The sequence below is a fragment of the Elephantulus edwardii genome, unplaced genomic scaffold, assembly GCF_000299155.1.
Source record: "Elephantulus edwardii isolate Elephantulus edwardi_28Jun2011 unplaced genomic scaffold, EleEdw1.0 scaffold00049, whole genome shotgun sequence".
Classification (NCBI taxonomy): Eukaryota; Metazoa; Chordata; class Mammalia; order Macroscelidea; family Macroscelididae; genus Elephantulus; species Elephantulus edwardii.
In genome coordinates, this window is record NW_006399799.1 from 1,833,705 (window position 1) to 1,861,392 (window position 27,688).

The following is a 27,688-nucleotide window of genomic DNA, read 5'->3' on the forward strand; positions in this document are numbered from 1 at the left end:
TATTTGTTTTATCAAGTTGTATGGTACTTATACCCTGGGAATCTCTCTGGCAGGAGGTGATGAAGTCTGACATGTGAGGCTGGGTCCGGTCTGTCTCCTTCTGATGTAAATAACGTCAGCATAACATTACCAGGGAGATAAAGGTACAGGAGCCAGTAGGCAAGCGGCAGATTTGTCACTGTCACTTTCCAGCAAGCCTTGGGATTGCCAGCCCCCCACAGCTTTGCCACGGGTCTGTCAGCACGCCTCACCACAATGGCTTGATTTCTCTTGCACTGGACACAGAGAAAGAAGGGGCACTTAGCCTGAACTTCAAAAATGGAGTAGGGAGAATACAGAGGAAGGAGGCAGGAGGCCGGAATGGGTTTGATGTGCTGGGGACATGGTGTGGTTGGGGAAGGGCCAGCAGTCCACTTTAGTGAGAGAGTAAAGATAAGAGAAGTTATCACTAAAACCTGGCTGGAGATGGTTCTGATTCAAGACAGCCTTGCCTCAGGTTTCCAAGACACACTCCACACACGCGATAGGGTTACCAGGGCTCCTTGTGAGGTAAACCCATCAAGATAAAACTCAAAGGCATTGCTGTGGAGTCAGAACTTACCTACAGCTGACCTTTCAGGGGGATTTCAGGGCGATAAATTGCCCTGGAGGTGACTGTTTACCTCCCTTCTGGGCAGTTGTCCACTTCGATGCTCAAAGCAGATTAAATGAAGACAGGGTCCAGCAAGGGTCTGAGTAGAGACCTTTCTGCAAAGAGGGCATTGTGCTCACGTGAAACCCTCCTTTCTCATGTGGACAGCTGGTGGATTCAAACCAACTACCTTTGGGTTGGCAGTGCAACTCCTTACCTACCAGGACACAAGAGCTCCCTCTTTATAAGGAAGTTGAAATGCAAAGGCTATGGACAGATTAGCCATGAAGTCTTGCTAAAGGGGGCTGGACTCTGCTCTGGAGGTGCTGAGGGCTACGGATATTGAGAAGAGTGTTTTGAGTGGGAAGGAAAAGCCCAGATCTGTCTTAGAAAGAGGATTCTGGACACAGCAATGAGTGAAGGGTGTAGTTTGAGGGGGAGGATGACAAGTGGAGACCAGAAGCAGGCAGAGCAGTGAAAGGTCACAACAGTGACCAAAGCCTGAGCCAGGCTGTGGGAGCAAGAGGATGGAAGGATTCCTGAGGCAGCTAGGGGAGATCAGAGGATCCAGTGAGGGGAGAGAGGAGGAAAAGGACACTGGAAGTTTTAGCATGGAAGCTGGATCCACCGTGATGATGCTGGAGTCAGCTGGGACCCCGAGGAGAAGCAGCTCTGCAGGAAGAATGATGCCCCCTTGCCTCCCACTCTCACACTGAGTGTGGGTCCCAAATCCGCTAAATTGCACTGTGTTCCCCCTCCCAAAAAAAAAGATATACTGGAATCTTAGCCCTTTAGCCCTTCTAACCTGTGGATGATTAATCCCTTTTGGGAACAGGGCTTTATTTGCTATGTTAATGAGACCATTATCAGTGTAGGAACCATCCTACACCTAATCACTTCTGAGTTCTAAGAAGAAATTAGACACAGGAATAAGCAAAAATAGGGGAAGATAAATGCCCAACAAGGGTCACCAAGGAACAATCAGGAATACAACAGTTGAAAGTACAAGGATGCCCCCTCGAGAGCCTTCTTTCCCCTTAGAGCCAGCACCCTGAATTTGGGCTTATAGCTTCCTAAACTGTGATAAAAGACCTATCTGTTCTTTCATGGGAGGTGTTTGTAGCACTAAGAAGGAAAGGCAGTGAGGAATAAACAGGTGATCACATCCCATGGGTTGAGAGCTCAGGAGAGGGCAGCTCAGAGTTAGACAGGATGAAGAATAGAGCTCAACCCCCGGATGTGCTCAAAGCCAGGACACAGCAAGACTTAAAAGGGAAGCAACTTGGGAGGGACTGGAGAACATTACGCTAAATGAGCTAACTCAGTCTTACAAGGACAAATACTGTATAAGACCATTATTGTAGAAATAGATATCTAGTAAAACACGTATGAGGATATAAGATGGGGAGGGTGGGAGCAGAGGGGTGAGGATGGGGACGGGGATTCAATCATAGGGTTGTACAATTTGATGGGTAGAGGAATGAGTGGGTAAAGGAAATGGGAAAGATCTGGTGTGAAAACCAAAGTATATGAACTTTTTAAGTAAACCAATATAAAATTTAAAAAATTATTTAAAAAAAACCCTATGGAAAAAAATGAAATAAAAATTTTAGAAAGTAGGGAGGAAGCTGACAAGCCAAGGAGGAAGTTGAGGAATTGTAACACTGGGGGCTCTACTGGTCAGGGAGCCAAAGAGAGATTATCAACATGGCGAAGGAGCAGTTTCGATTTCAGTTAAGGAGTGCGCACATCTCTGCAGAGAACTCTCTCCTCGGACCCTTGCTCTGCTGTCTTCACTTACACTGGGCTGAGCATGCAGGTGGGAAACTCTCCAAGGCAGAACACTGAGGAGAGCAGGATAATGATGCTTCGGCCTTCTGCCAAATTACACTTTTAGCAACCACACTGGAGATCTTGAAATTCTTTGTAAACTTCACCTGATCAAAAATATTCTCAAAAAAAAAAAAAATATTCTCACCCTCTCTTCCTACTAACCTAGACTTCTGCCGCAGTTTCCTGTCTTGATGAGTGCCAGCCCACATCATCCAGTTAGTTCTTCAGGTCAGAAGCTCGGGAGACATCCTTGCTCACCCCGCACCCAGCCAAGCACCACATCCTGTCAGTCTCACACTGCATGCTCCAATCTTCACAGAAAGTGATATCAGAAAGCACACACTGGTTGTGTCATTCCCCTATGTGAGAAGCGTTGATTAACTCCAACTGCCACTCAGGATAAGAAAAACTATCCATTCACAAGACTCTTACCAGGCTTCATCCATATCATTTTCTCCCTCATCAATAACCAGGACCACACTGACCTCTTTCTGACTCTTGCCATGCCTTAAGTGATCTCTGCTTGGGGACCTTGGAAGCTTTTGGATTTTCTTCTTTACCTCTTTGGCACCTTCTCAGACTTGAGGTCTTAATCTATGTGTTGCTTCCTCAAGGATCTTCCCAGAAATAGAACGCCCCCTCAACCTCCATCATACATTAATTTATAGATCGTTACACACTTTCCCCGTTGTAGTATTTATTACAATTTTAATTAATCAAGGATGTTGTTATTCATTTAATGTCTGGACAGGACATTCTATAAGGACCATCTCTAATCTGTGCTCAGCATCTACCACATTTTCCGGTAAACATCAAGCCCTCAATAAATATCTGCTGAACAAATAAATGAAGCTGGAAACTTGAAGCTCAGAGAGGGTAAGTAACTTTTTTAAGGTTGCACAGTAAACAGATGAGTCAGGATTCCAGTTGTGTGAAGTTCAGAGAAGGTAGTAACTCTTCTGGGGTCATATAGTAAACAGCTGAGTCAGGAGATGGAGTTGTGTGAAGCTCAGACAGGATAAGTAACTTTCCTGAAGTCACACAGTAAACAGATGAATCAGGATTTCAGTCATGTGAAGTTTGGAGAAGGTAAGTAACTGCTGAGGTCACACAGTAAATAGCAAAGTCAGGAATCTAGTTGTGCCTCTCTCGTACCATGAGCATGATCTCCCATCATACCTCCTTGCTTAGTAATTGTTCAGCAAGCCATCCTGAGATTTTCAAGGATTCTAAGTTTAGTCGATAATTTCAGGGTCCATCTGGGACTATTGCTATGTGCTGTTGAGTTGCTTGTGAATCATAGCGACCCTATGCATGAGAGCCCTAAACCCTGCTCCATCCTGTGTCTCTGATACACCTAACCCCATTACCCCCGTTACCGAATTGATCCATCTCATCAAGGGTCTTCCTCTCTTGTGCTGTCCCTCTACCCTCCCAAACATAATGTCCCTCTTCCAAGGACCAGCCCCTCCTTGTAACATGTCCAAAGAATGTCAGATGAAGCTTCAGAATCCTAGCCTCCAAGGAGCAGCCCAGTTTTACTCTCTCCAGGACAAACCTGTTTGTTCTCCTCACAGTCCATGGTATATTCAACACTCTTCTCCAGCACCACAGCTCAAAGACATCAATTCTCTTTCTAGCATCCCTAGTCATTGTTCAGCTCTCTGAGGCACAGCAAGCAATTGCAAAGACTATGGCCTGGATCAGGCACACCTTAGTCTCCCTCCAGACTGACGTTGTTGCTCTTCAGCACTCTGGAGAGGTTCCTGACAGTTGCCTTTCCCAATGCAATTCATCTCTTGATTTCCTGGCTGATGGTACCAAGAGTGTTGATTGTGGAGCCAAGTATATGAAAACTGCTAATAATCTTAGTTTCTTCACCATAATGATGCTGCCAATTGGTCCAGTGGTGAGAATCTTTCTTTTCTTGATGTTGAGCTTCAATCCATATTGAAGGCTGCAGCCCTTGACCTATGGCAGCAAGCACTTCAGGTCCTCCTCAGTTTCAGCAAGCAGGGTTGTGTCGTCTGTATAACTCAGATTGTTGATGAATCTTCCCTCCAATACTGATGCCACATTCCTCTTCTCACAAACCTGAGTACCAGATGATCAGTTCTGCATATAGATCGAAAAGGTATGAAGACAGAATACATCTCTGGTGGATACCCTTTCCGATTTTGAACCATTCAGTGTCTCCTTCCTCTGTTTTATGACTGCCTCTTGATTCAAGTATAGGTTTCGCCTAAGCAGAACTCAGAAATGTTAAGGCCCTATGAAAACCCCATTCTCTTCTGAGGATGACCCCTCTGCCGTCTTAACCATTCCCTGGCTCCTCTGACATCCTCACTTTTACACCATCCAACTTTGATTGAAGATGCTGTAAAAGTTGTTTGGAGATTTTCTCACACTTTAAATAAGGCATCATATTTCACAGTTACAGCTTTGGAGTCATAAAATATAACCTTCAGCTGACACTGCAGCCCTAAAACATTAATTTACGCTTTCCCTGTCTCTGGCAATGGGCATTTTTAAGCCATGATATTCCAAGATGCAGGTGTGTTATGCTGATAGTTGCCTTTCCGAGTTTATGACTTTATTTATGAACCACGTTAAGTTCTACTGGAATTTCTTCAATTAACTATAATGTTAAAGAACCATTTCTCGGGTCCTTTTGTAGCTTGTTAACTTCTACAATGACTAACACATTTCAGAAGGAACTCAAATCAGTCAGTGCATCATATTCTGGACCTTTCTTTGTAGGCCAAATCCACTGGATAATCTTGGGTGTCCGGAAGCTTTACGGTCCTCAACACTGGGCTTCTATACATACCATCCCCAGAATTTCAGTCAGTTTCCCAGGAAATGAAATTCCCAATTAGCCCTCACAAAGAGCCTTCTCTCACGGTTGGAAGGCATTCAAAATACAACTGGGGAAGAGCTGCCTTCGCAGAGCAGTGTCTACGGGTGGAGTAAAGCTTTCAGCTAATGAAAACCCATCATTTGCTGATGTGGCATGACTAGAAATGAGGAGAAACAGCTGCAAATATCCATTAATAATTGGCACATGGAATGTACCGCCTATGAATCTAGGAAAATTAGAAGTTGTCAAAAAATGAAATGGAATCCATGAAGATGAATTTCCCAAGTGTTAGGGAGCTGAAATGGACGGGTACTGGCCATTCTGGATCAGACAATCACACGGTCTACTATGCTAGAAATGACAAATTGAAGAGGAACGGTGTCTTATTTATCATGAAAGAATATTTAAAGAGCTATCCTGAAGTTGACCGCTGTCAGTGATAGGATAATGTGCCTTATAAATACAAGGGAGGCCTATTAGTATGGTATTATGTTTGCAAATGTGGAGAGTCAGCAAAAGAGAGGAAGCTTTGTGATGAGATGGACTGACACAATCGACCACAGGCAGGCTTAAGTGCAGCAGCGATTGTAAGGGTGGCCCGGGATTGGTCAGGGGGCAAGGTTTTGTTCTGCATTATGAGGCGGAGCTGGCTCAACAGCACCTGCCCACCAAGAACGAAGCAATGGTGTGGTTGTAAGAACCATAATAGTTAACAGGCATCGACTCATTCTGTACACAGTGCCTCCCACTAAATGCTTAGCCTATGCACTTGAATCATGTACACCTTTCAAGTTTAATACTGAAAGTGGAATGTTTCCATATACAAGAAACTCAAAAAGGTTGAGTAACTTGGCAAAGTCATTCAGCCAGAGGTGTTTTGTGGCAAGGCGAGGAGGCAAATCTTGGTGATCAGATGCTACAGCCCGTGGTTAGAGGTTCTGCTAAGGGAACAGTAACGACAAAGGCTTTTGAATAAGTGATAGAAGGGAAAGGTCACAACAAGATGGTGAAATTCTGCAGTGAGAATGACAGCTGACGGTTGGGGTCAGAGCCAAGGCCCCGAGGCTGAGGATCACTGCGTCTGCCATGGTATCTGCTGCTTTCTGGATGACAATTTGCAGCCTGGACTTTCTTGTTCCACCTCCATGGCCACCTTAGAGTCTCTCGTCCATTTCTGAGGTATCTGTTGAGCTCAGAGTTGTGCTAGCTGCCGAATTACCACACGGATGTCTCATAGACACCTTGCACTTAACCTGGTCAATCAGAACTCCCTTGATTCTCCTTAGAGTCACAGCTCCCCCCAGCTGTACTTCCTGTCCCCTGCTCCTACCTTCCCATCTCAATCAATGGCACTTCCATCCACTCACCACCGCAGAACGCACTTCGGAGTCAACACCAACCTCTCATTCCATCAGCACCTACATCCTACCTGGTGATAAGGGACTGGCTTTAACCCAAATCACAGCCCGTATTGACCCACTTTCCTCCAGATCTACCCACTTCTCCTCATCTCTGTCATGCCCACTCTCACCTAAGAGGTACCATCTTCAGCCCAGATGCTGGAATGGCTTCTACACTGGACTCTGCTGTCCCCCTGTCCAGTTAAATTCCGCTTACTTTTAGGATAGAAAGTCACCATTAAAAAAAAAAAAATCAAGTCAGATTCTTCTATTCCTGTTTAACATTCTTCTACGGCTCTCTACTGAACTGAGAATCAAACCCACGCTTCTTACCCTGCTTCACTACAGCCCTGCCCTTGGCACCTTCTCCTTACTCGCATTCGGCCACATGGACCTGATTTCTATTCCCCTGACAGTTAAAGCTCTTTCCCACCTCGGGATTTTTTTACCTTCTGATCCTTTAGCAGATAATGTTCCTACCCAGGTCTTCATGCAACAGGCCCCTCCCTGACATTCAGAACTCCCTTCAAGTGTCAACTCCTCAGAGAGGCCTTTCCTGAGGATTCAAATAAGAAGCTTCCCGGACACTCGGCAATTTAGTCCTTCAAAGTGCCCATCACAACCTGATATTTGTTATTTGGTCTGCGCTGCTTCCCTTGTTTGGAGGTAAGCTCTGTAAGACGATGGAACTTTGTTTAGCTTGGATGTGCTGTAGTCAGAATAACAGCTGCTACTCACCGGGTATTCCATTAAAAAATAACAATAATAAGTACCTGGTATTCAGTGGAGACTCAACAAAAAGATTTGCTAAATAGCTGAGTAAATGAACCAATTTGCAATCTATGCTGTTACTTTTGCCTCACCTTTAAAATTAAAAAAACATCTGAAAAGTTCAGCAATAAGTCAACAACCACACACTCAACACACTGATATAACTTGGACTGTACTTGGGTCCATCCGGGTCCACACTGGTTTCGTGCCCAGCATCACTGCTTCTGTTTCACATCCTTCAGTTCCCAGAAAATTTGGACTGTACTTCTGCTCTTGTAGTCCAAGCTTCTACGGACCAAATGCCTGTTTCCACTGGTCGAGTGACAAGCCTGCGGCACTTGGCTTGAACCTCAGAGGCCTAGTGTTCCTTGCTCGGGCCAGCTTTCTCTGCACCACCTGCCTCTGAGCCCCCAAAGCACCCAAACTCTGCTCCTTCCCCACATGGCTCTCTCTGATTCAGGGCCAAGGCCCCACTTGAGTCAGAGGCCATTGGCTGAAACCAATGCGATCTTTTTCTTGATCAAAGAGGCTTCATTAAGCTCAGCATGCACCTGGGACCTGTCTGAACAGGTGCTCTGCATGATAGAGTGAAAAAAGTTGCAGGGTCTGCCATCGTCCCTCTGGCAGCTGGACCAAGACTTGATGGGTCATGATCCTTGAGAAGGACACACAGGTCAACTAGCTATGCTCCTGATCTAAGGGGCTCCCCATCACTCCTACTCAGTCTGTGCTGCCAAAGCATGTTGAGACCGAGCCCACCTTTTGGCCAGCTACGTGGCATTTCTTGGATGATGAAGAAGCATACACACAGGTCTCCACACCACCTCGCAAGCACTGGCCTTACAGAGATTATGTTGCTCAGCATTGCCGTGCAGGTGGAGGTAACCCAGGCCAGTAATTTCCCTTTAGGGTTTGCAAGCCTGCTGGATCCCGATCATTAATTAGAACCATCCAGCCATCCGTTCATTCAGCAAATATTTACGGACCACTGCCCAGTGGATGAGGTTTATCCACTCTCAGATGCCAGCCCTTGAGATTTCTACATGAGAGGAAGAAAGGCCAAAGGCTTTTAATCTTTCCTGAGTATGAACCCGTTAACTCTGGTGTGACCGCCAGCCCTGGCATGGAGAGCGTGCCTGGTGAGCACCCTTTATTACTGCTGAGAAAGGATGCTAAAGGGAAGGAGTTCTGGAAAAATACTTGCAGAGAGGCTCTGGCATGCTGGAGAATGCTTTCAGGATATCCTTGGGGCTGGTGGCAAGTTAGAACAGAGGAGTGGATCAGAAGAAAGCACAGGAAAGGAGGAAGGCAGTGGGGCTCCGGGGGCTTGAGAGCCCCTTCTGTTCCCTCCCAGTCTTCGAGCAGAACCACATCTCAGCACCCTGAGGCAGCAAGGGGCCTCATGAGTTAGAAGCCTTTCTGAAAGAAAGCGGTGACAATCCTAAGTCCCTGGTATGTTCTGAAAGGCAGCATTCTCTGGTGTGGCAAAACTGGAACATGTTTAAGAAAAGACTAATAAGTAGACTTTTAATCAGAAAGGTTGACTTGAGAAGGGCTTTCTGGAATTTCTTGGTGCTCCATGTTCAGAAATCCGAACCTGACTCTGTCAGGAATAAAAAGCCACTGATAGGATTCTAGGCCACTAGATTCTGTCAGCACCTTGCCTGGTCCCTGAAGTGGTTACAATGATTAGTAAATTTGCTTGGCAGCCAATTCAAAGGTTGGCAGGTCAAATCGACTCAGAAGTGCCTCAGAAGAAAGGCCTGGCAATTTATTTTTTAAAACCAGTCATTGAAAACACTTCTACTCTGGCTCACATGAGTCTAAACTGACTCAAAAGCAACTGGCCTTTATATCTTAGAAAGTCTAATCCAGTGGTATAGACTATTTAGGATCTGAATCAGAGTATCTGAAGTGTGGCTGCCCATTGAGGGCACTTTGTAGAAAGCAAGGTGAGAGACAGGAGAGCCTGGGCCACAGACATAGCCTCTTGTTTAGGGGCAGAGGTGTGGAGAAGGAGCAGCTCAGAAGGAGATCTGCCAGTACATGTGGTCAGTGGTGTGAGGGGTAAGGGAAAGAGGGAAGCAGAACAGCTGGTAGATGGTGTCTGTCTCAGTTACCTAGTGCTGCTGTAACAGATGTACCAAAAGGGGCTGGCTTTAACAAACAGAAACATATTGTCTTGAAGATCAGTAGGCTACTGTCACTGTTGTGTGATGTTGAGTTGGAAATGACTCACTAGTTAACTGTCCAGTGGATTTTCAGAGGCTTTAAATAGCACTGGAGCAGACTGTCCATCTTTCTCCCATGGGCACCTGATAGATTTTGGCTGAATGTCCTAGGTCTGGCAGCTCAAGTCCTTACCACTAGACCACCAGTGGGCTAGAAGTCTCTGCACTCAGGGTAAGCTTTCTAGGGAATGCTTACTCTCTGTGTCAGCTATGGGGTAAAATCTTTGTGCCCTTTCAACATCTGTTGGTTGTTAATTCCTTTGGCTATCTGTGTTTTAACCTTAATCTTCCCCACAGTCTAGGAGGTTCTCAGCAAGGGATCTTGGGTCCAAAAGATAGCTCTGCTCTTCATTCTTCTTCTGTGGTAATAGTAGGGTCATTCTGATTTCAGCTGGCTTGTTTAATCACTCATATTTCAACCTCAAGAAGACAAAGATTCTCACCACTGGGTTGCCAACTGATAGCACCATGATGAATGGAAAAGAGGTCGAGGTTGCTAACAATTTCAGCTCCACAACCAATACTCTTGGCACCAGCAGTCAGAACATCAAAAGATGGATTGCGTTGGGGAAATATGCTGTCAGGGACCTCTCCAAAGTGCTAAATAGCAATGATGTCAGTCTGGAGACTAAGGTGTGCCTGATTCAGGCTATGCTCTTAGCAATTAATTGCTATACCTCAGAGAGCTGAAGAATAACTAAGGATGACAGAAGAACACATGATTTTGAGATGTGGTGCTGGAGAAGAGTATTGAGCATACTATAGGCAACTTAAAGAACAAATAGATCTGTTTTGGAAAGGATGAAACTAAATTTCATCTCCTTGGAGGCAAGGATTTTTAAGTTCCATCTCACATACTTTGAAAATGTGGCCAGGAGGGACCAGTCTTTGGTGAAGGACATCATGCTTTGAAGGGTGGAGGGGCAGCACACGAGAGGAAGACCCTGGATGAGATGGAATGACATAGTAACTAGGTTAATGGTGTGGGGGTGGGGGGGTGCGTATTAGAATCAGTGAGACTGGCTCAGAAGAACACAGGTCTCAAAGCTATGAGTCACTGGCAACTCGATGGCAAACAACAGCAACAATCTCAAAAGAGATTGACTCAAGAAACAATCTAATCCAAGAAACGGTATGCTATCTCATTAACATAACCTGCTTCACTAATATGCTGCTGTTTCTGCTAAGTGAGAACCGATCCATAGCGGCCGCTCCACTGGGTTTTCAGAGGCAATTAATCACATAGGAGGAGACTGCCCAGCCTTCTCTCATGGTGGAGCTGGTGGATTTGAACTGCGTGCTTTTAGGATTACAGCGCAACTTTTACCACTAGTCCACTAGAGCTCCCTCGTTAGTATATAGGGAATAGGTTTTAGAATACATAGGATCTCTGGTGGTCTAGTGGTAAGAAGCTTCATTGCAAAATCGAAGGCATGCAGCTCGAACCCACTGGCTACTCTACCAAAGAAGGATAGGCAATCTCCTCCTGTGTGATTAACTACTTCTGACAATCTACTGGAGGGTCATCTCTGGGTAAGTTCTGACTGGATGGCACACAACAAAAACAGTAAGGATTATTATATCAGATCACAGAATGGAGGATTGTACCCTTTAAGAAGAATCATGGCCTAGCCAAGTTGACTCATATGTTGAGGGATATAATTCAATCCATATCAAAGTCCCCTGGTCACAGTTCTAAATAAACACAAACAGACACTGCCCTAGATGTGTTCACCAAGTTATGCCAAGAAATCTGGAGGACAACCACCAGGCCAATTGACTGGAAAAGATCGATATTTGTTCCCATTCCAAAGAAAGGTGCCATGGCAGAGAGTGGAAATTATTGAAGAGTTACCATTAATATCACATGCGAGCAAGATTCTGCTGAAAATTACCCAAAAATGACTGGAACAGCAGCACATCAACAGAGAACTGCCAGATGTGCAGGCTGGGTTTAGAAGAGACTGTGGTACTAGGGATATTATAGCTAATGTTAGATGGATCTTAGCTAAATGTAGAGAGTATCAAAGGATGTCTATCTGCATTTCATTGACTATGCAAAGGCATTTGACTTTGTGGATCACAACAAACTGTGGATAACTCTGAGAAGAATGGGAATCCCAGGACACTTGATAGTGATTATGTGAAACCTACACTTGGACAAGGAGTCAGTTATCAGAACAGAGAAAGGAAACACTGCATGGCTCAAAATCCAAAATGGTTCACAACAGGGATGTGTCCTATCTCCATATCTTTTCAATCTATATGTGGAACAGATCATCTGGGAGGCTGGACTCTATGAGGAGAAATGTGGCACCAGGATTGCAGGAAGACTCATCAACAACCTACATTATGCAGATGACACAACCTTGCCTGCAGAAACTGAGAAGGACATGAAGCACTTGCTGCATAAGGTCAAGGACTGCTGCCTTCAAGGTCAAGGACTTCCGCCTTCAATATGGATTCAAGAGCTCAAATATCAAGAAAAAAAGTTTCTCACCACTGGGATGACTGGCAGCATTACGACAGACAGTGAAGAGACTGAAATTGTTAACAGCTTCTGTTTACTTGGTTCTACAATCAACACTCATGGTAGCAGCAGCAGGAAATTAAAAGAGGAATTGCACTGGGAAAGTCTGCTGTCAGGGACAGCTCCAGAATACTGAAAAGTAATGAGGTCATTCTGGAGAATAATATGCACCTGATCCAGGCCATAGTCTTCGCAATTACTTGCTATGTGTCAGAAAGCTGGAAAATGACTAGGGATGATAGAAGGAGAATTGATGCCTTTGAGCTATGTTGCTGGAGAAGAGTATTGAATACACCATGGACTACCAGGAGAACAAAGAGGTTTGTCCTAGAGAGGGTGAAACCAGGCTGCTCCTTGGAGGTAAGGATTCTGAAGCTCTGTCTGACATACCTTGGGCATGGTACAAGAAGGAAGTAGTCCTTGGAAAGGGACGTCATGCTTGGGAGAGTGGAGGAAGACCCTCGCTGAGAGGGAATGACTCAGTGACTGGGGTTATGGGTATAGGTGTGTCAGATAATCATGTCAGCTCAGGACAGGGCAGAGTTCAGAGCTGTTGCACATAGGGAAGCTATGACTCACAAGCAATTCAATGGCACATACAACAACAACAACAACAACAGTAATGAAAACCTCAGAGCTGACTTTCCAGCTGTTTTTCAGAGGTGGGAAATCACACAGGAGATATATTCACGCCCTTTGTGGATTAACAGTGCAAGTCCTCATCCCCCAAGCCACCTAAAGAATACTGCATAGAGAGCTGAAAGATCAAATAAATCTACCTGGAAGAATATGCAACCCGAGTGTTCTTTAGAAGCAAGGGTGGTGAAACATCTCACTTACTTTGGCCATATTTTCAGGAGGAACAAGTTCTCGGAGAGAGACAGCATGCTAGAAAAGATGGATTGATGCAGTGACCACCTGAGTGGCGTTACGCATGACAGAGAGCGTGAGAATTGTCCAGGATAGGGCAGGCTCAGCTCTGTTGGTTATAGGATCACTAGGCATCATAAAGAACTCAATGGCATCTAACAACAACAACAACAACAGCAAAATAGAAGGCAAGCAAAAAGAAGGTCCTGATCCTTCTTACTGTTCTCAATTTTTATATTTCTGTCATTCATTATTATTAATGCATTTTGGTTGCACGTTTGATCAATTTTCAACCACAAAATCTGGTATAAATCTATTTCCTCCTCTTTGGCTCTGGTTGTTGGTATTGATACAGTACAATGATGGGCTTGAGCTTGGTAGAGATTGTGAGGCTGGTGCAGGCAGGGCAAGATCCATATATGTTCCTATTCCCAAGAAAAGTGATCCAATTAAATGTGCAAATTATGGAACAATATCAATGATATCATATGCAAGCAAAATGCTGCTGAAGATCATTGGCCTCAGTGATAACATTGCTAATGTCAGGTGGATGCTGGCTGAAAGTAAAGAACACCAGAAGAATATCTATTTTTGCTTTACGGACTATGCAAAGGTGTTTGACTGTGTGGATCATGACAAGTTGTGGCTGACACTGAGGAGAATGGGAGTTCCAGAGCATTTGATTGTGCTCATGCAGGACCTGGACCTGGACCAGGAGGCTGTTGTGTGAAGGGAGCAGGGGAACACTACATGATGTAAAATTGAGAAGGGAGTGTGTTGGGGTCTCCATACCCATTCAATCTGTATGCTGAGCAAATTATCCAAGGAGCTGGACTCTATGAAGAGGAGTGTGGCATCAGGATTGGAGGGAGACTCATCAATAACCTGCGTTATGCAGATGACAAAGTCTTGCTTGTTGGAAGTGAGGTGGGCTTGAAGCACTTGTTGCAGAAGATTAAGGAATGCAGCCTTCAGTATAGACTGCATCTCAATGTCAGGAAAACAAAGATTCTTACCACTGACCAATAGGCAGTGTCATGGTGGATGGAGAAGAGAATAAAACTGTCAATAGCTCCATTTTAATTGAACCCACAATTAATACCCCTGGTACAAGTAGTCAGGAAATAAGGAGATGAATTGCACTGGGAAAATCTGCATTAGGGATCTTTCCAAATTATTGGGGAGTAGTAATTTCAGTTTGAGGACTAAGGTGTGTCTGATTCAGGCCATAGATTTCTGATTACTAGCTCGCTATGCATCCGAGACCTGGACAATGAATAAGGATGACAGAAAAAGAACTTATGCTTTTGAGCTGTGGTGTTGGAAAAAGCACTGAATATGTCATAGATGGCCAAGAAAACAGATATGTCTTGGAGAGGGTGCAGCCGGAGTGCTCTTTGGAGGCAAAAATGATGTAGCTTTGCCTCACATACTTTGGGCATATTGCTGGGAGGGACTATTCCTTGGAAAAAAAACATGACATTGGGAAGGGTGGAGGGTCAGTGAAGGAGAAGAAGCCCCTCAACCAGGTAGAGTGACACGGTGACTGCTGCGATGGGCCCTTGTGTGTCAGGAAGTGTGAGGATGGCACAGGACAGAATAGGATTCAGATCTTTTGCTCACAGGGTTGCTGTGAGTCGTGCTCAACTCAACGGAACCTAACAGCAGCAACAACAACAACAACAAGTTGCAGTGATTTCATGGCACCTAACAGCAGCCAAAAGAAAAAAAAACAAATATATCTTGGAGAGAGTGCAGCCAGGGTGCTCCTTGGAAGCAAAGATAATAAAACTTCATCTCATGTACTACACGCACGTAGCGAGGCAAGGCTATTCACTGGGGAGGGAAATCATGTTCAGGAAGGTGAAAGATCAGTGAAAGAGAGGAAGACCCTCAACCCAGTTGATTGACACAGCAACTGCACACATGAGTTAAAATGTGCCAGAGATTGTGAGGATGACACAAGATAGGACAGGGTTCCTGTCTGTTGTTCACAGGGTCACTGTGAGTCATACTTGACTTGATGGCACCTAACAACAACTGCAATGCTCTGTTAGGAAGACCTGCAATGGCCGTTAACAATCATTGATTTTTTCTCCTCACAAAGCCTTCTACTAAGTGTTTCACATTGATCAACCTGGTCCTCATTTTCACTTACGTATGAGTTAAGCACTGCTATAAATGTCATTTACAGACGTAAAAGCTGAGGCCAGAGAGGTTGCGTAGCTGGCCCCAAGTTACTTGACCAGCGTGTGCTCTGTGAGTGACAAGGTCAGAATCTGAAGATGGGTGAATGGATGCTACAGTCTGTGTTCCAAATGGTTCTGCTATACTAGCAGTGATGGCAAAGGTGATAGAAATACAAGTTCTGGGATACATTGTTGGTTTGGTAATTCTTGATACCAACCACTGGGAGAAAGAATGCCCTGAATTCAAAATAAGCCTGAGAGGAGGGGACTTAACATGGCAGGAAAAGAAGCACGAGTTATTTTGGGTGTCATCTCATGACTGAGGCAGGTGACGTTGCCTGAGGAGTGATAAAGAAACGTGAAGACACACGTATGCTCCAATTGATCGGCTGTGACTTTTCTGTTGAGAAGGATTTCACAGCTGTGACCAGACTCCAGCAAAAGGGATGCTTTGATTGGTTAATTTTGTCTGCAATGGGAGTAAGAATAAGAGGAAGAGATGTATGTGTTTTCTAGTCCTGGTGCATATAGTGAAAAATGGGTGTGGGGATGCAGGTGGGTGAGGGAGGTACGGGGATTACAGGAAAGCTCCCTCCTAGAGCAAGGTAAACCTTAAATCTAAAGAGGAGCTCTTTCACACAGCCATTTTTAAACTTCTTAATGATCCTCCCAGACCTATATCTTGGCATTCTGGGAGCCATGGAATTTAAAGATGAGAGTTTCAAAAAGAAAGAGTGATCAATAGTGCCAGAGGCTGTTGAGAGGTCAACAAATATAAGGGCCAAAATAATTCCCATCTGATTTGGTAGCACGATGCAGAATATTGAGGGCAAAGGCCAGCCCACTGAGGAACAAGTGGGCAGGAAGGGGGGAGGCAGGGCAGGAGGTTGCTTCTGACACAATGGGCTTGGTAAGCGCTGGGGGAAACTCTACCATGGGAAGTTATACATACATACTTTTTCAAAAAAAGGTAGCTATAAAACTGTCTCCATGCACTGTAGTTGTTTTATGCTGTCAAATCAGAGTCGGCTCATAGCTGACCCTCTAGTGAGTTTTCAGAGGCAGTAAATCACAACAGTAAATCCACAGAAGGATTTTGCCCATTTTTCTCTCACAGAGAAGCTGGTGGATTTGAAGCACATGCCTTGGGCTTCGTAGTGCAACTCCTTACCATTAGGCCACCAGTGCTCATTCTATGTGCATGAGAAGCCAGCCCTATACATACTTAGAATAGATTCACGGGTACAATATGTAATGGTAGAAACACAGGACAGAAATACACGAAAATTATATCTAAAAAATCAGTAAATTTTGTTTCCTTCTTAACTCTTTTCCATATTTCCAAGCTTTTCAGAAAGATCATGTACTATGTTTCTATCATCAGATAAAAGGCATTAGAAATTATCTTAGAAAACAGCTTGCCTGTTATGAGGGAAGAAGTGCCCAAGGGTGCAAGATATTAATATTCTGAACTGCCGACTGAAAGGCTGGGTTTCCAGTACACCTAGAAGTGCCTCAGAAGAAAGGCCTGGAGACCTGAAAGGTCAGTCACTGAAATCCGTGAGTCAATGTCCACTCAAAGACGCCAATGCCTTCAATGCTCCTTCTACTTCCTCCTTCATTACTGTTAAAGAAGTACCTACTTACAAGGTTTCTGCACTTCCTGAAATTTTCAGTGCCAGTCAGGTCTTTTTGGTAGTGATTCTGTGCATTCCCTTCATTTTCTTTTAATGCTTTCTTTGTCCTCCAATATATTGCCCAGAGCATCTTCCAATATTGTGACTTGAGGCTTAAATTTGTTTGTCAGTATAGATTACATCTGAATGTCAAGAAAACAAAGATTCTTACCACTGGACTCATAGGCAACCTCATAATGAGTGGAGAAAAGATAGAAACTGTCAATAATGTCATCTTCCTTGGATCTATAATTGCTACTCTTGGTACTAGCAGTCAGGAAATCTGGAGATTTATTGCACTGAGAAAGTCTGCAGTTAGGGACCAAATTATTGAGGAGTAATGATGTTAGTTTGAAGACTAAGGTGTGTCTGATTCAGGCCATGGTCTTTCTGATCACTTGCCATGCATTTGAGAGCTGGACAGTGAATAAGGATGACAGAAGTGATGCCTTTGAGTTATGGTGCTGGAGAAGAGCTCTGAACATCCCCTAGACTGCCAAAAGAAGAAACAAATATGTCTTGAAGAGAGTGTTGTCAGAGTGCTCTTTGGAGGCAAAGATGAGGAGACTTCGCCTCATTTCAGGCACGTTGCTAGGAGGAACTATTCCTTGGAGATGGACATGATGCTTGGGAAGGTAGAGGGCTGGTGAAGGAGAGGAAGACCCTCGACCAGGTTGATTGACACAGTGACTGTTGCAATGGGTCGGGAAGTGTGAGGATGGCACAGGATAGAACAGAGTTGAGATCTGTTGTTCATAGGGTCTCTATGTTGTTGTGTACCATCGAGTTGGAACTAACCCTTAGCTGACCTTCTGGCAGGTTTCCAGAGGCAGTTAATTGCATTGGGAGACGACTGCCCATCCTTCTCCTGAGGAGCAGCTGAAGGCTTCAAACCAAGTGCCTTCAGGATTGCAGTGCAGCTTCTTGCCATGAGGCTACCAGAGCTCCCTATGAGTTGTATGCAATTAGACAGCATATAACAACAAGAGTCCAGTATGTCTGCTGTCCTGATGAGACCAAAGAGACACAGAGAGGCAAACAGAAGGGAGACAGCCAATATGAAGATAGAGGCAGAGACCTGAGTGATGTGCCTACAGGCCAAGGAAAACCATATATTGTGCTCCGTCACCAGAAGCCAGGAGAAAGGCATGGAGCTGTTTCTCTCTGACACTCCTCAGGGGAGTCAATACAGGTGAACCCCAGATTTGAGTCTTCTGATGCCACGTTGTTGGCTGGTGTCATTAAGTCTGTTTCAACTCACTGTGACCCCATAGGTCAGAGAAAAGCCCTCCTTTATGGTTCCTAAGGCCTACATTTTCACAAAAGTCACACCTTTCTCCTGAAGGGAAGTTGGTGGGTTCAACCTATCCAACCTTCCATTAAGAGTTGAGCCCTTAACCACTGTGCCACCAGGGTTCCTTTTGTATTTCCAGCCTCCAGAACAGTGAGATGTTAAATTTCCATTTTTCTACCCCATTCAGTTGTGGCAGGCCAAGGAAACACATTGCCTATTGCCTGGCAGAGGTGTAGGGTACAGCTCCCCAGCGGGGATTGAATCCCCTCTGGATACATGGAAAGCCCACTCCTGCAGCCCCTCTCAGCAGCCTCCCAACTCCAGTCTGTCTCCAGCACCTACCTCTGCAGGAGGGCAGGGGGAAGTCCCACGTGGCACTGTTCTCAGAGCCGGCATGGCACGTAAGCACAGCGTGGCCCTCCAGGAAGAAGCCGGGATTGCAGCTGTAGCGAACCTTGTCCCCTAGGTTGAAGGTGGAGCCTTGCTGAACACCGTTGGGCAGCCTCCCTGGGTTCCCACACGTGTGACTGGGGAGAACTGGGGAGAATAGAGAGAGAAAACACCCTGTGAGTTAGGTTTGAGCAACCCCTCATGCAGGTCAGCTCCTTGGGACTCCTATAAATTCAAGACGATCCTTGCCCTTGGTCACCTCTCAAACCTGCAGATTCTCCAAGCCTGGGGTCCTTGCAAAACTTCACATGCTAAAAAGGAGCCACATGTGCTATTTCTAGTTAGGTACCCAGTTCCCTCTAATGCAGCTCTGGGTGCAAATTATGGTTGACTGTCCCTGGCTATGAGACCCAAAGGAGCCCCTTTAATATCTTGGGCATGGCTTCCCTAGCTTTAGACTTACATCCTTTCTCACCAAACACCATGGCATGCCCTAAGACAGAGCATGACACAAAGCAGGTGCTCATTACATAAAATGTCCTTGCTTTCGCATATGGTCTGCCCAGCAGACAGAGGGTACTCTGGCCTGGCAACTTTGGGAGGAATTGTAGGGGCTGTGAGGGCTGGAACAGAAGTGAGATGGGGAGACACGAGCCAGAGTTCTGATCAGCCTGACCTGTTTAAAGGGGAAAATTGGGAGCGGAGGAACATAATGTACAGTGTGCTACCAGAGCAAGCGCACTTTAATCAGGACCGGCGGCAAGCGTGCTCTCGTTATCCAGAGGAAATGGTCTTTGTAAAGACGCAAGAGCATCATGACCCTCCAATTACAGGGGCGGGAGAAGGCAGTTCCTTTGTGCCTGCAAGTCACCTGTTCATCTGCTTCCCCTGCCCTCTGCCCATCTCCTCAGTGTTGGGGCTGCCTGTGCTCTGCAGGCCAGGCTTCCCGCCCTTCCTGGCTGCCCCCAAGGGTCACAGTACCATCCACACTGCTGTCTAAGCTCTGTCCCTTCATTCACTTAATGGTGACTCATAGAGACATTTCAGCAGAGGAGCGAGGTGTCAGACTCAGCCACATCCCTGCCCAAAGGCTCAGTTCCTGTGAGATCTTGAGCAAGTGTCTAAATTTTTCTAGGCCTCAGTTTCTTCATGTGTAAGGTGGGGACCAAGGCAGTACCTTCCTCAGTGGGTTGCCGTGAGAACGAAATGGACTTAGGTATGGAATGGACTCAGAAGAGCGCCTGGTGCCTGATAACTACCACGAGAGGATCTAAGCTCCCAGTGCATTGGCAGATGGACTCAGTTAGGTGATACTCTGAGGGATATGATGGGATATGCTAGCCTAGGGGCTGATAGTTCATACTCACCCACTGGCTATGCAGGAGCTAATTACATCCTGTAAGGATAAAATGCCAGAAAACCTTATAGGACAGGTTTCACTCTGTCACATAGGCTGCTGTGTGTAGATATTGACTCAATGGCACCTGCTGCTATTATGTGCCATCGAGTTGATTGTGACTCATAGCGACCCTATGCACAACAGCCTGAAACCTGCTCTATCCTGCGCCAACTTTACTGTCTCTGACACACCTACCCTCATTACCCACAGTCACTGAATCAATCCAACTTATCGAGGTTCTTCTTCTCTTTTTCAGTCCCTCCACCCTCTCCAGCATGATGTCCCTCTCCAAGGACTGATCTCTCCTTGCAACATGTCCAAAGTATGTCAGATGAAGCCTCAGAGTCCTTGCCTCCAAGGAGGAGCCTGGTTTCACCCTCTCTAGGACAAACCTGTGTGTTCTCCTGGCAGTGCATGGTATATTCAACACTCTTCTCCAGCACCACAGCACAAAGACATCAATTCTCTTTCTATCATCCCTAGTCATTGTCCAGCTCTCTGATGCATAACAAGCAATTGCAAAGACTATGGCTTGGATCTGGCACACCTTAGTCTCCAGACTGACGTCATTGTTCTTCAGTACTCTGGAAAAGTCCCTGACAAGATGAAATAAGGGACTAGTCCAGGTACCCAACCCAGTCTGAGGAACCAGGGATGCCAATTTCTACCCTGAACACTATTAAGGTATTATTATGAATTAGCAAAGCAAAAATTGTGTCCAGGTGGAGAACACAAACAGCAAGTGCAAAGGTCTTGAGGGCAGAGAAAGCGTAAAAGTTCAGTCCTCTTGAGGAAAGAAGGGTAGCAATGAAATTGGAGAAATGAATATGAGACCGCACGGTCTCTAGAGGGTGTCCCAGGCCCAGCATCTTTTTCGTCCACAGTCTGGTCTGCCTCTGTCTTCCATGACCAATTGGTTCAATATAGACATTATTTCAAAGTCTTCAGAATAAAAGCTTTCCCTCTTTCCCCACCCTCCCCACCGCCTTCCCTTAAAGGAGGAGACAAGCTCAGCATCAAGGGAAATTGCGGAGCATAGATGCAGCTTGATCTGTGTCTGGAATCAGGAGCTGTCATTGTCTTATTCTGCATAACCTTGAGTCATGTGACCTCTCTGAGCTCTTTTCTTGTCTGAGAAAGGAGTGGAGATGATAATATCGAGAGGGGTGATTGGTAATGAATGCTGTGTGGCTGCCACAGTGTCTGTCTGGCACACAGTAGGTGCTAAAAAAATGGCAGATGTTATTCCACTGGGCCAGTGGGGCGATGAGCACAGGGGCCTGCCCTGGGTCTCAGGTCTATCCTGAGAACCTTACTCAGTGCCTAGAACTTACAAGGTGACATCTGTCCATTAAGTGATTACATGGTGAGTTATTCATTCATACATCAGTTCCTCCAGGCAACAAAAATGTATTGTGGGTCCACTGTTTTAGGTGCTGGGAACAGAGTGGTGAATAAGACAGAATGAGTCCCTGCCCTCAGTAGGCTTGTGGAGTTTTTGGAGTTTGTTTTTGTGGGTGATATCAACTTCAGAACTGAAACAGTCTTCCTTGCCAATTCTCTAAGCCCTCGAATAGTAGGACGGTTCCAAGAGGATTTACCCAGAACTCTCTGCTTGGCATTTCCCACTCCCCCTTGGCTGGCCATGGTGATGGTGGTCGAGCAGATGGCAGCGGGTTGAGGGCGCCCACAGAAGCAGTGACCGTGATGTGCACGTGTTTATGTGAGTGTTGGGGAGAGAGGGGCAGCCAGGTAAACATTTGGAGAAGAAAGCAAGCAAAGGTGAGGGGAGGGAGCCCACCAGGGGAAATGGGCTGCGAATGGGTATAGAACTAACCTTTCATTTTCCGCAATGAGACGCAAAGACCCAATTTAATTAAATTACTAATGTCAAATTTTTAATGAACCTGCTTCTGCTTTGGGCTTTCTTCCCTTGAAATTAATGACTGGAACGTCACTATAAATAAAAGTCGATTCTTTTTAAAAAGTCACTCTCAAATGCTCACTGCTCTTTACTTAATGAGCTGCTCATAATCAGAGCACTCTGACCTGGCACTGGCACCAGGACCTGGGTGTGATGAATGCATGATCGTACACGCCCTACCTCCCTTTTCATCCTGAACCCCAATCTCCAAGGGCAGCACAGTGAATGGAAAGAGGAAAGCCTTTCTGCTCAAAAAGGCCTGGGTACAAATGTTGCCTGAGCCAGAAACTTTACCTCTCTGGGCTTCAGTCCCTTTATCTGAAAACAAGGGTAGTTCTTCCCCCGCCCTTTATGGAATAAAAAACTCAAAATCATTGCTGTTGAGCTGGAACCAGCTCATAGCTAACCCTCCACTGGGCTCTGGGGCTGGAAGCAGCATAGAAGAGACTGACTGCCTGTCTTTCCACCCAGCAGTGGCTGGTGGATTCAAAACCTTTGGGTTCGCAGGGCAGCTGAAGTGGGTAGAGCAAATGGGTAGCAGGCCTAGCTGCCAACCAATAGTTGGAGGCCTGGGTCCACTCAGCCTTGATCTGGTGATCTATTTCTGAAAATTCCTTCATTGAAAATCCTGTGGTGTACTGTTTTAATGTCCTAAGTTAAAGCTGACTCAAAAGTAGCTGGCTATTTACTTTTAATTTTTTTTTAAAGATAAATATCTACTTTTGGAAGCAGGAGTGGCATCCACCTCTTAAATAGCATGCCTCCAGAAACTTTATGAACTTTGATAAATATTGATAGTTGTAGAGGGGCTTCAGGCCTTTTGTTCCTTGGGTTGCTATGAGTTGTGCTTGACTCGAAGGCAATCAACAACAACAACAACATTATTTACTACTGAATGTTTCACATTTTAGACTATATGATAAAAATAAACACATACACACAAAAGCAAACCTCAAAAAACCCAAGCACACAGTCATAGAGTCAGTTGCCATGCACGGTGTCCCAGTGTGCTACTGAAGAGAACTGGTCCTTAGGGGTTTTCAAATCACTAGACTATTCTTCTTTGGCTCTAATGGCTGAACTCAAACTGCCAACTTTTAGATTAGTAGTTGAGTGCAAACCATTTGTGCAGCTTATGAACTTCGAAATAAAAACTGCCGTGTTGGCAAAAAGTACTGATTAAACTATGGCCTGCCAAAAGAACAAACAAATTTATCTTAGAGGAAGCGCAAACAAGATGTCCTTTAGAGGCAAGGATGGTGAAATTCCATCTCCTACACTTTGGATATGATGTCTCCGGAAAAAAAAGATGTAATTAATACTCAGAAAAGTCGAAGGTCCACAAAAGACAGGAAGACAGAGTGAGATGGACAGACAGAGCAACTGTCACAGTGGGCTTGAATAAGGCAGAGATTGTGAGGATGGCTCAGGACAAAGCAAGGTTTCCATCTGTTGTTCACAGCATCTCTATAAAGTTGATTTAATAACACTTAACAGCGTGCACTTTATATGATGCATATCACCTTCTTTTTAGAAGAGCACGGTGACAGAGCAAAAGGCAGAGCTAACCTAGGTCTCTTCAGCCTCAGTGTCTCACTCTCTTAGTTGGAAGAGGCCCCAACCCGCAATAGACACACAGGAAAGGAGCTTTTCTTTCCCCTTCCTCATCCAGACAGGGTGAAAGGTGGTCATGCCACTGCCCAGATTTTAGCAGTGTTCATTTTGTTTTGTTTCCCAGTCTGATTTGACAAACCTATACTTTTTAATAATGTCAAGGGCAACATTTAAAGCGTGGTCTTTTGTAATATGTCTGATGCACCATTTACTGGGCAGACGCAGGAGATGGGAGATAAGCCACAAAGCGAAGGCTTTCTAAGGAATCAGCATCCTTTGATTTTTTTTTCCCCTATGTTGCCTGTGTGTTCTTTGGAACAGATACTGTAACTGTTCATGCTCTCCTGTCTATAAAGCTTCCCTTTGATTGCTTACAAAATGAAGACTGGGATATTTACATCCAATGCGGCCCAGAACAATATTATTAAAGCTTTGTCTGACATTGAATAATTCCATTGTAGATTAGCTGTGGGGAATTTTTGTCCCATCTACAAAGCTTGGCTCTTGCCAATCAACATAATATTCTCCGTGATTGTATGGCAATCAATCTCCTTCTTGGTTGGAGGGTGGAAAAAGCTACATCTTGCCTTCTTTTCTTCTTACACTGAGACTCTGGTCCGTATGTTATAACAAAGAGTCATTAGTATTCTCTTTATAATCATGCCTCATATGTTTTGCTTTCTTATCTTCCTTCTATTAATCTGTTTCATGTCCATGGTCATACAGTTGATGTAAGATGACAGGATAACTGGAGAGAAAGATTCAGAGCAAAGTGTCAGTCTTCCTATATCCGCCAAACAGCAAAAGAAGTCATGATGCTAAACGTGCATGCAGGAGTGTAGGCACATATGTTTGGGATGGAAGTGGTAGTAGACAGGGTTCACAGTCATGCAAAGATTAAAGCTCTCTGCTAACTGAAAGGTCAACAGTTCAAATTAACCAACCATTTCTCAACATCCTTAGTACCAGTAGTCAGGAAATCAAGAGACATACTGCATTGGGCAAGTCCACTGTTAAGAACCTCTCCCAAATGCTGAGGAGCAATGATGTCAGTTTGAAGACTAAGGTGCAGTTGCTTCAGGCCACAGTCTTCTCAATCACCTTGTATACATTAAAGAGCTGAACAATGAATTAAAATGTCAGAAGAATTGATGTCTTTGAGTTGTGGTGCTGGAGAAGAGTACTTATTATCCCATGGACACACAAAAGAACAAACAGAAATGTCTTAGGAAAAGTGCAGCCAAAGTGTTCCTTGGAGGCAAAAAAGGTGTAGTTTCATCTTTCATACTTTGGGCATGTAGCTAGGTGAGGCTATTCCTTGGAAAGGGACATCACACTTGGAAAAATGAAGGGTCAGTGAAGGAGAGGAAGACCCTAAACACGAGATGGCTTGACACTGTGACTTCAGCAGTGAACTCTAGTGGGTCAGAGATTATGAGGACTGCATAGGATAGGGCACAGATCTGGTTGGCTGTTCATAGGATTGCTATGAGTTCTACTTGACTTGACAGCACCTAACAACAACAACTACTACTTTATGAGGAAGATGTAGCTATCTGCTCCCATAAAGATTCACAGCCTGGAAAACTTGACTGGGCTTTTCTATCCTGTCCTGTAGGGTTGCTGTGAGGTTGGATCAACACAATCGTCATGGGTTTGCTATCTACGGAGTAGGAAGCCCTGGTCTAAATGGTTAAGTGCTGGATAACAAATGGTACAAATAGTTAAGTCCAAAGATTGGCAGTTCATATCCACTGAGAGACACTTTGACGGTAAGGCTCTGAGCACTGCTTTCTATAGGCCACAGACTCGAAGACCTTACTCTGAACATGTAAAGTCACCATCAAATTCCCCTTGATGGTAACTAACAAACAGGATGTTCTGAGTGCCCATTCTGCCGTAGGCACTTCCATGTCGCATGTTACCTTACCTCTTTACAACTCCGTTGTTGTTGTTGTGTACCACTGAGTTGGGACAGACCTACTGCTGTTCAGTATTTTAAACATTATTAAGTGCACACTCCCTATGGGCCGTACTCAGGACAGGTGCTTCGTTGCTACTGCATGCCTTATCTCATGCTTCCCCGCTTGGTCTCCTCACCCTTATTTATTCTAAACCTCAGGTTCCCTAAGCGTACCTTGCTCTCCTCTCAACTTTTCCATCTGATAAATTCCTTTCATCCTTCAAGGTCACATTGATATGTCATCTCTTCTGTGAAGCCTTCCTTAATATGATTTTTGTCTTATAAAACCCTTGGAATGAGCATACCATGATAACATTCAGGCATAATATGACTGATAACTGACTCCTAGAATCCTGGAATTCCTGGCCACTAACTACATACAGACCTCCTCTGCTCATTACATTAACCTTTCAATCTCACAACCCCGTATCGTTGTTGTTTGGTAGGACATGGCTCACTCCCAGAATTATGCCAGGGTTTCTCTTGTACTGCAACTGTCATAATACTGGAATTCATTCATTCTAACCCTCTGGCTTCTAAACAGAAGCTGAGCCTACTTGTAATTGTTCAAGTGTTTGTTTTCATCTCTGGGCTCCTTGAATGGCAGGAATGGTGGTGTATTCTCCACATAATATTCCTCTCAATGCCTGGCACAGACAGAGCACCCAGCTGGAAGGTGCTGAATGAATTAAAATATATTCCAATGCCCTCAAGTCTATTCCATTTCATGGCAACCCTACAGGGTAGAGGAAGGTTTCCCAAGGTTTCCAAGGTCCTAAATCATTACAGAACCAGACTTGTATGCCTTTCTTTCTTGGAGAAGCTGGAAGATTCAAATGGCCACCCTTTCAGCTAGGACCCAAGTGTTTCTCTACCACGACACCTGCTATACTGGAAATTCATACACATGTACATGTATAAATATGCACACACATTATGTATGTATACACACATGTATAGGAAAGAAAAAAAAAACAATATCACAAACATATAATGTTGTTGTTGTTCTTAGGTGGCACTTAGTCAACTGTGACTCATAGTGACCCTAAACAGTACATCTGGACCTTGCCCTTACCACCTCTGAGATGCTAGAGTTCTTTGTTAGACACAATGTGTCAATACATCTTGTTGAGGGTCTTTTTCTCTTTCTTTGATCCCCCACCTTTCCTACCATGATGTCTTGGGATTTCCACGAATTGGAAACACCTCCTGATAACATGCCCCTTCTGAAAACCCCTCCTGAATGCCCGTCCTGATAACAAGTGTGTAAGCCAAAGCTTCACCATCCTTGTTTTTAAGGAGTACCCTGCTTGTACTTTTTCTAAGGCAGATTTGTTTTTTCCTTTGTCAGCCCATGGGATATTCAGTACTCGTCTCCAACACCACAACTGAAAGCAAAGCATCAATTCTTCAGTCTTCCTTTCTCATCATGAAACTTTCAGATGCAGGAAGCAACTAAAAATACCATGGATTGGAACAAGTGCACCTTAGTTTTTAAATTTACATTGTTGCTCTTTAGCACTCTGGAGAGGTCCAAGAGGGCAGATTTCCCCACTGCAACACAGCTTTGGTTCTTTAACTGTTGTTATCATCAGTTTTGAATGAGCATCCAAGTAAAATGAAATCATTAGCAATTTCAATCTTTTTTCCATTTATCATGATGCTGCCTCAGTGATGAGGATTTTTTGGTTTTTGATGAACAGTTTTTCTGACATAGGTTCTGGATTTCACAGGGGGCAGGGAGTCTTAATGCACCATATAACATATGGGCTACATCAGACTTCCTAGATGCATTGCATCAGTACCTGAAAAGCTAATTATATGAACAATTGGCGCTATATCCCATGGTTTCATAATAACAAAATGATGCTAGTTGAGATAGACATCAAAATATTACTGTCATTATTACTGTATTATTTTATTAAAAGTGTTTTAGTGTATTTGAAACTATTTCTTTAATATTTTATGCATAGACAGGTATATTATACACTATTATATACTAAGACAAACATGACGAACTGACATTGGCTATGAATCATACCTGTTTTGACTTACAAATTCAACTTAAAGATAAACTTAGGAACAGAACTCATTCATAATTTAGGGACTATCT

The 27,688-nt window shown here is 44.6% G+C and overlaps 1 protein-coding gene across 1 annotated transcript in view; it reads right to left on the reverse strand.

Moving 5' to 3' along the window:
• CSMD2 (CUB and Sushi multiple domains 2) overlaps positions 1-27,688 on the reverse strand; it is a 972,861-nt gene that overhangs the window by 561,387 nt on the left and 383,786 nt on the right. Inside the window, 1 exon segment of the mRNA XM_006886423.1 lies at positions 18,628-18,822. Within this exon segment, the coding sequence (XP_006886485.1) occupies positions 18,628-18,822 (195 nt within the window).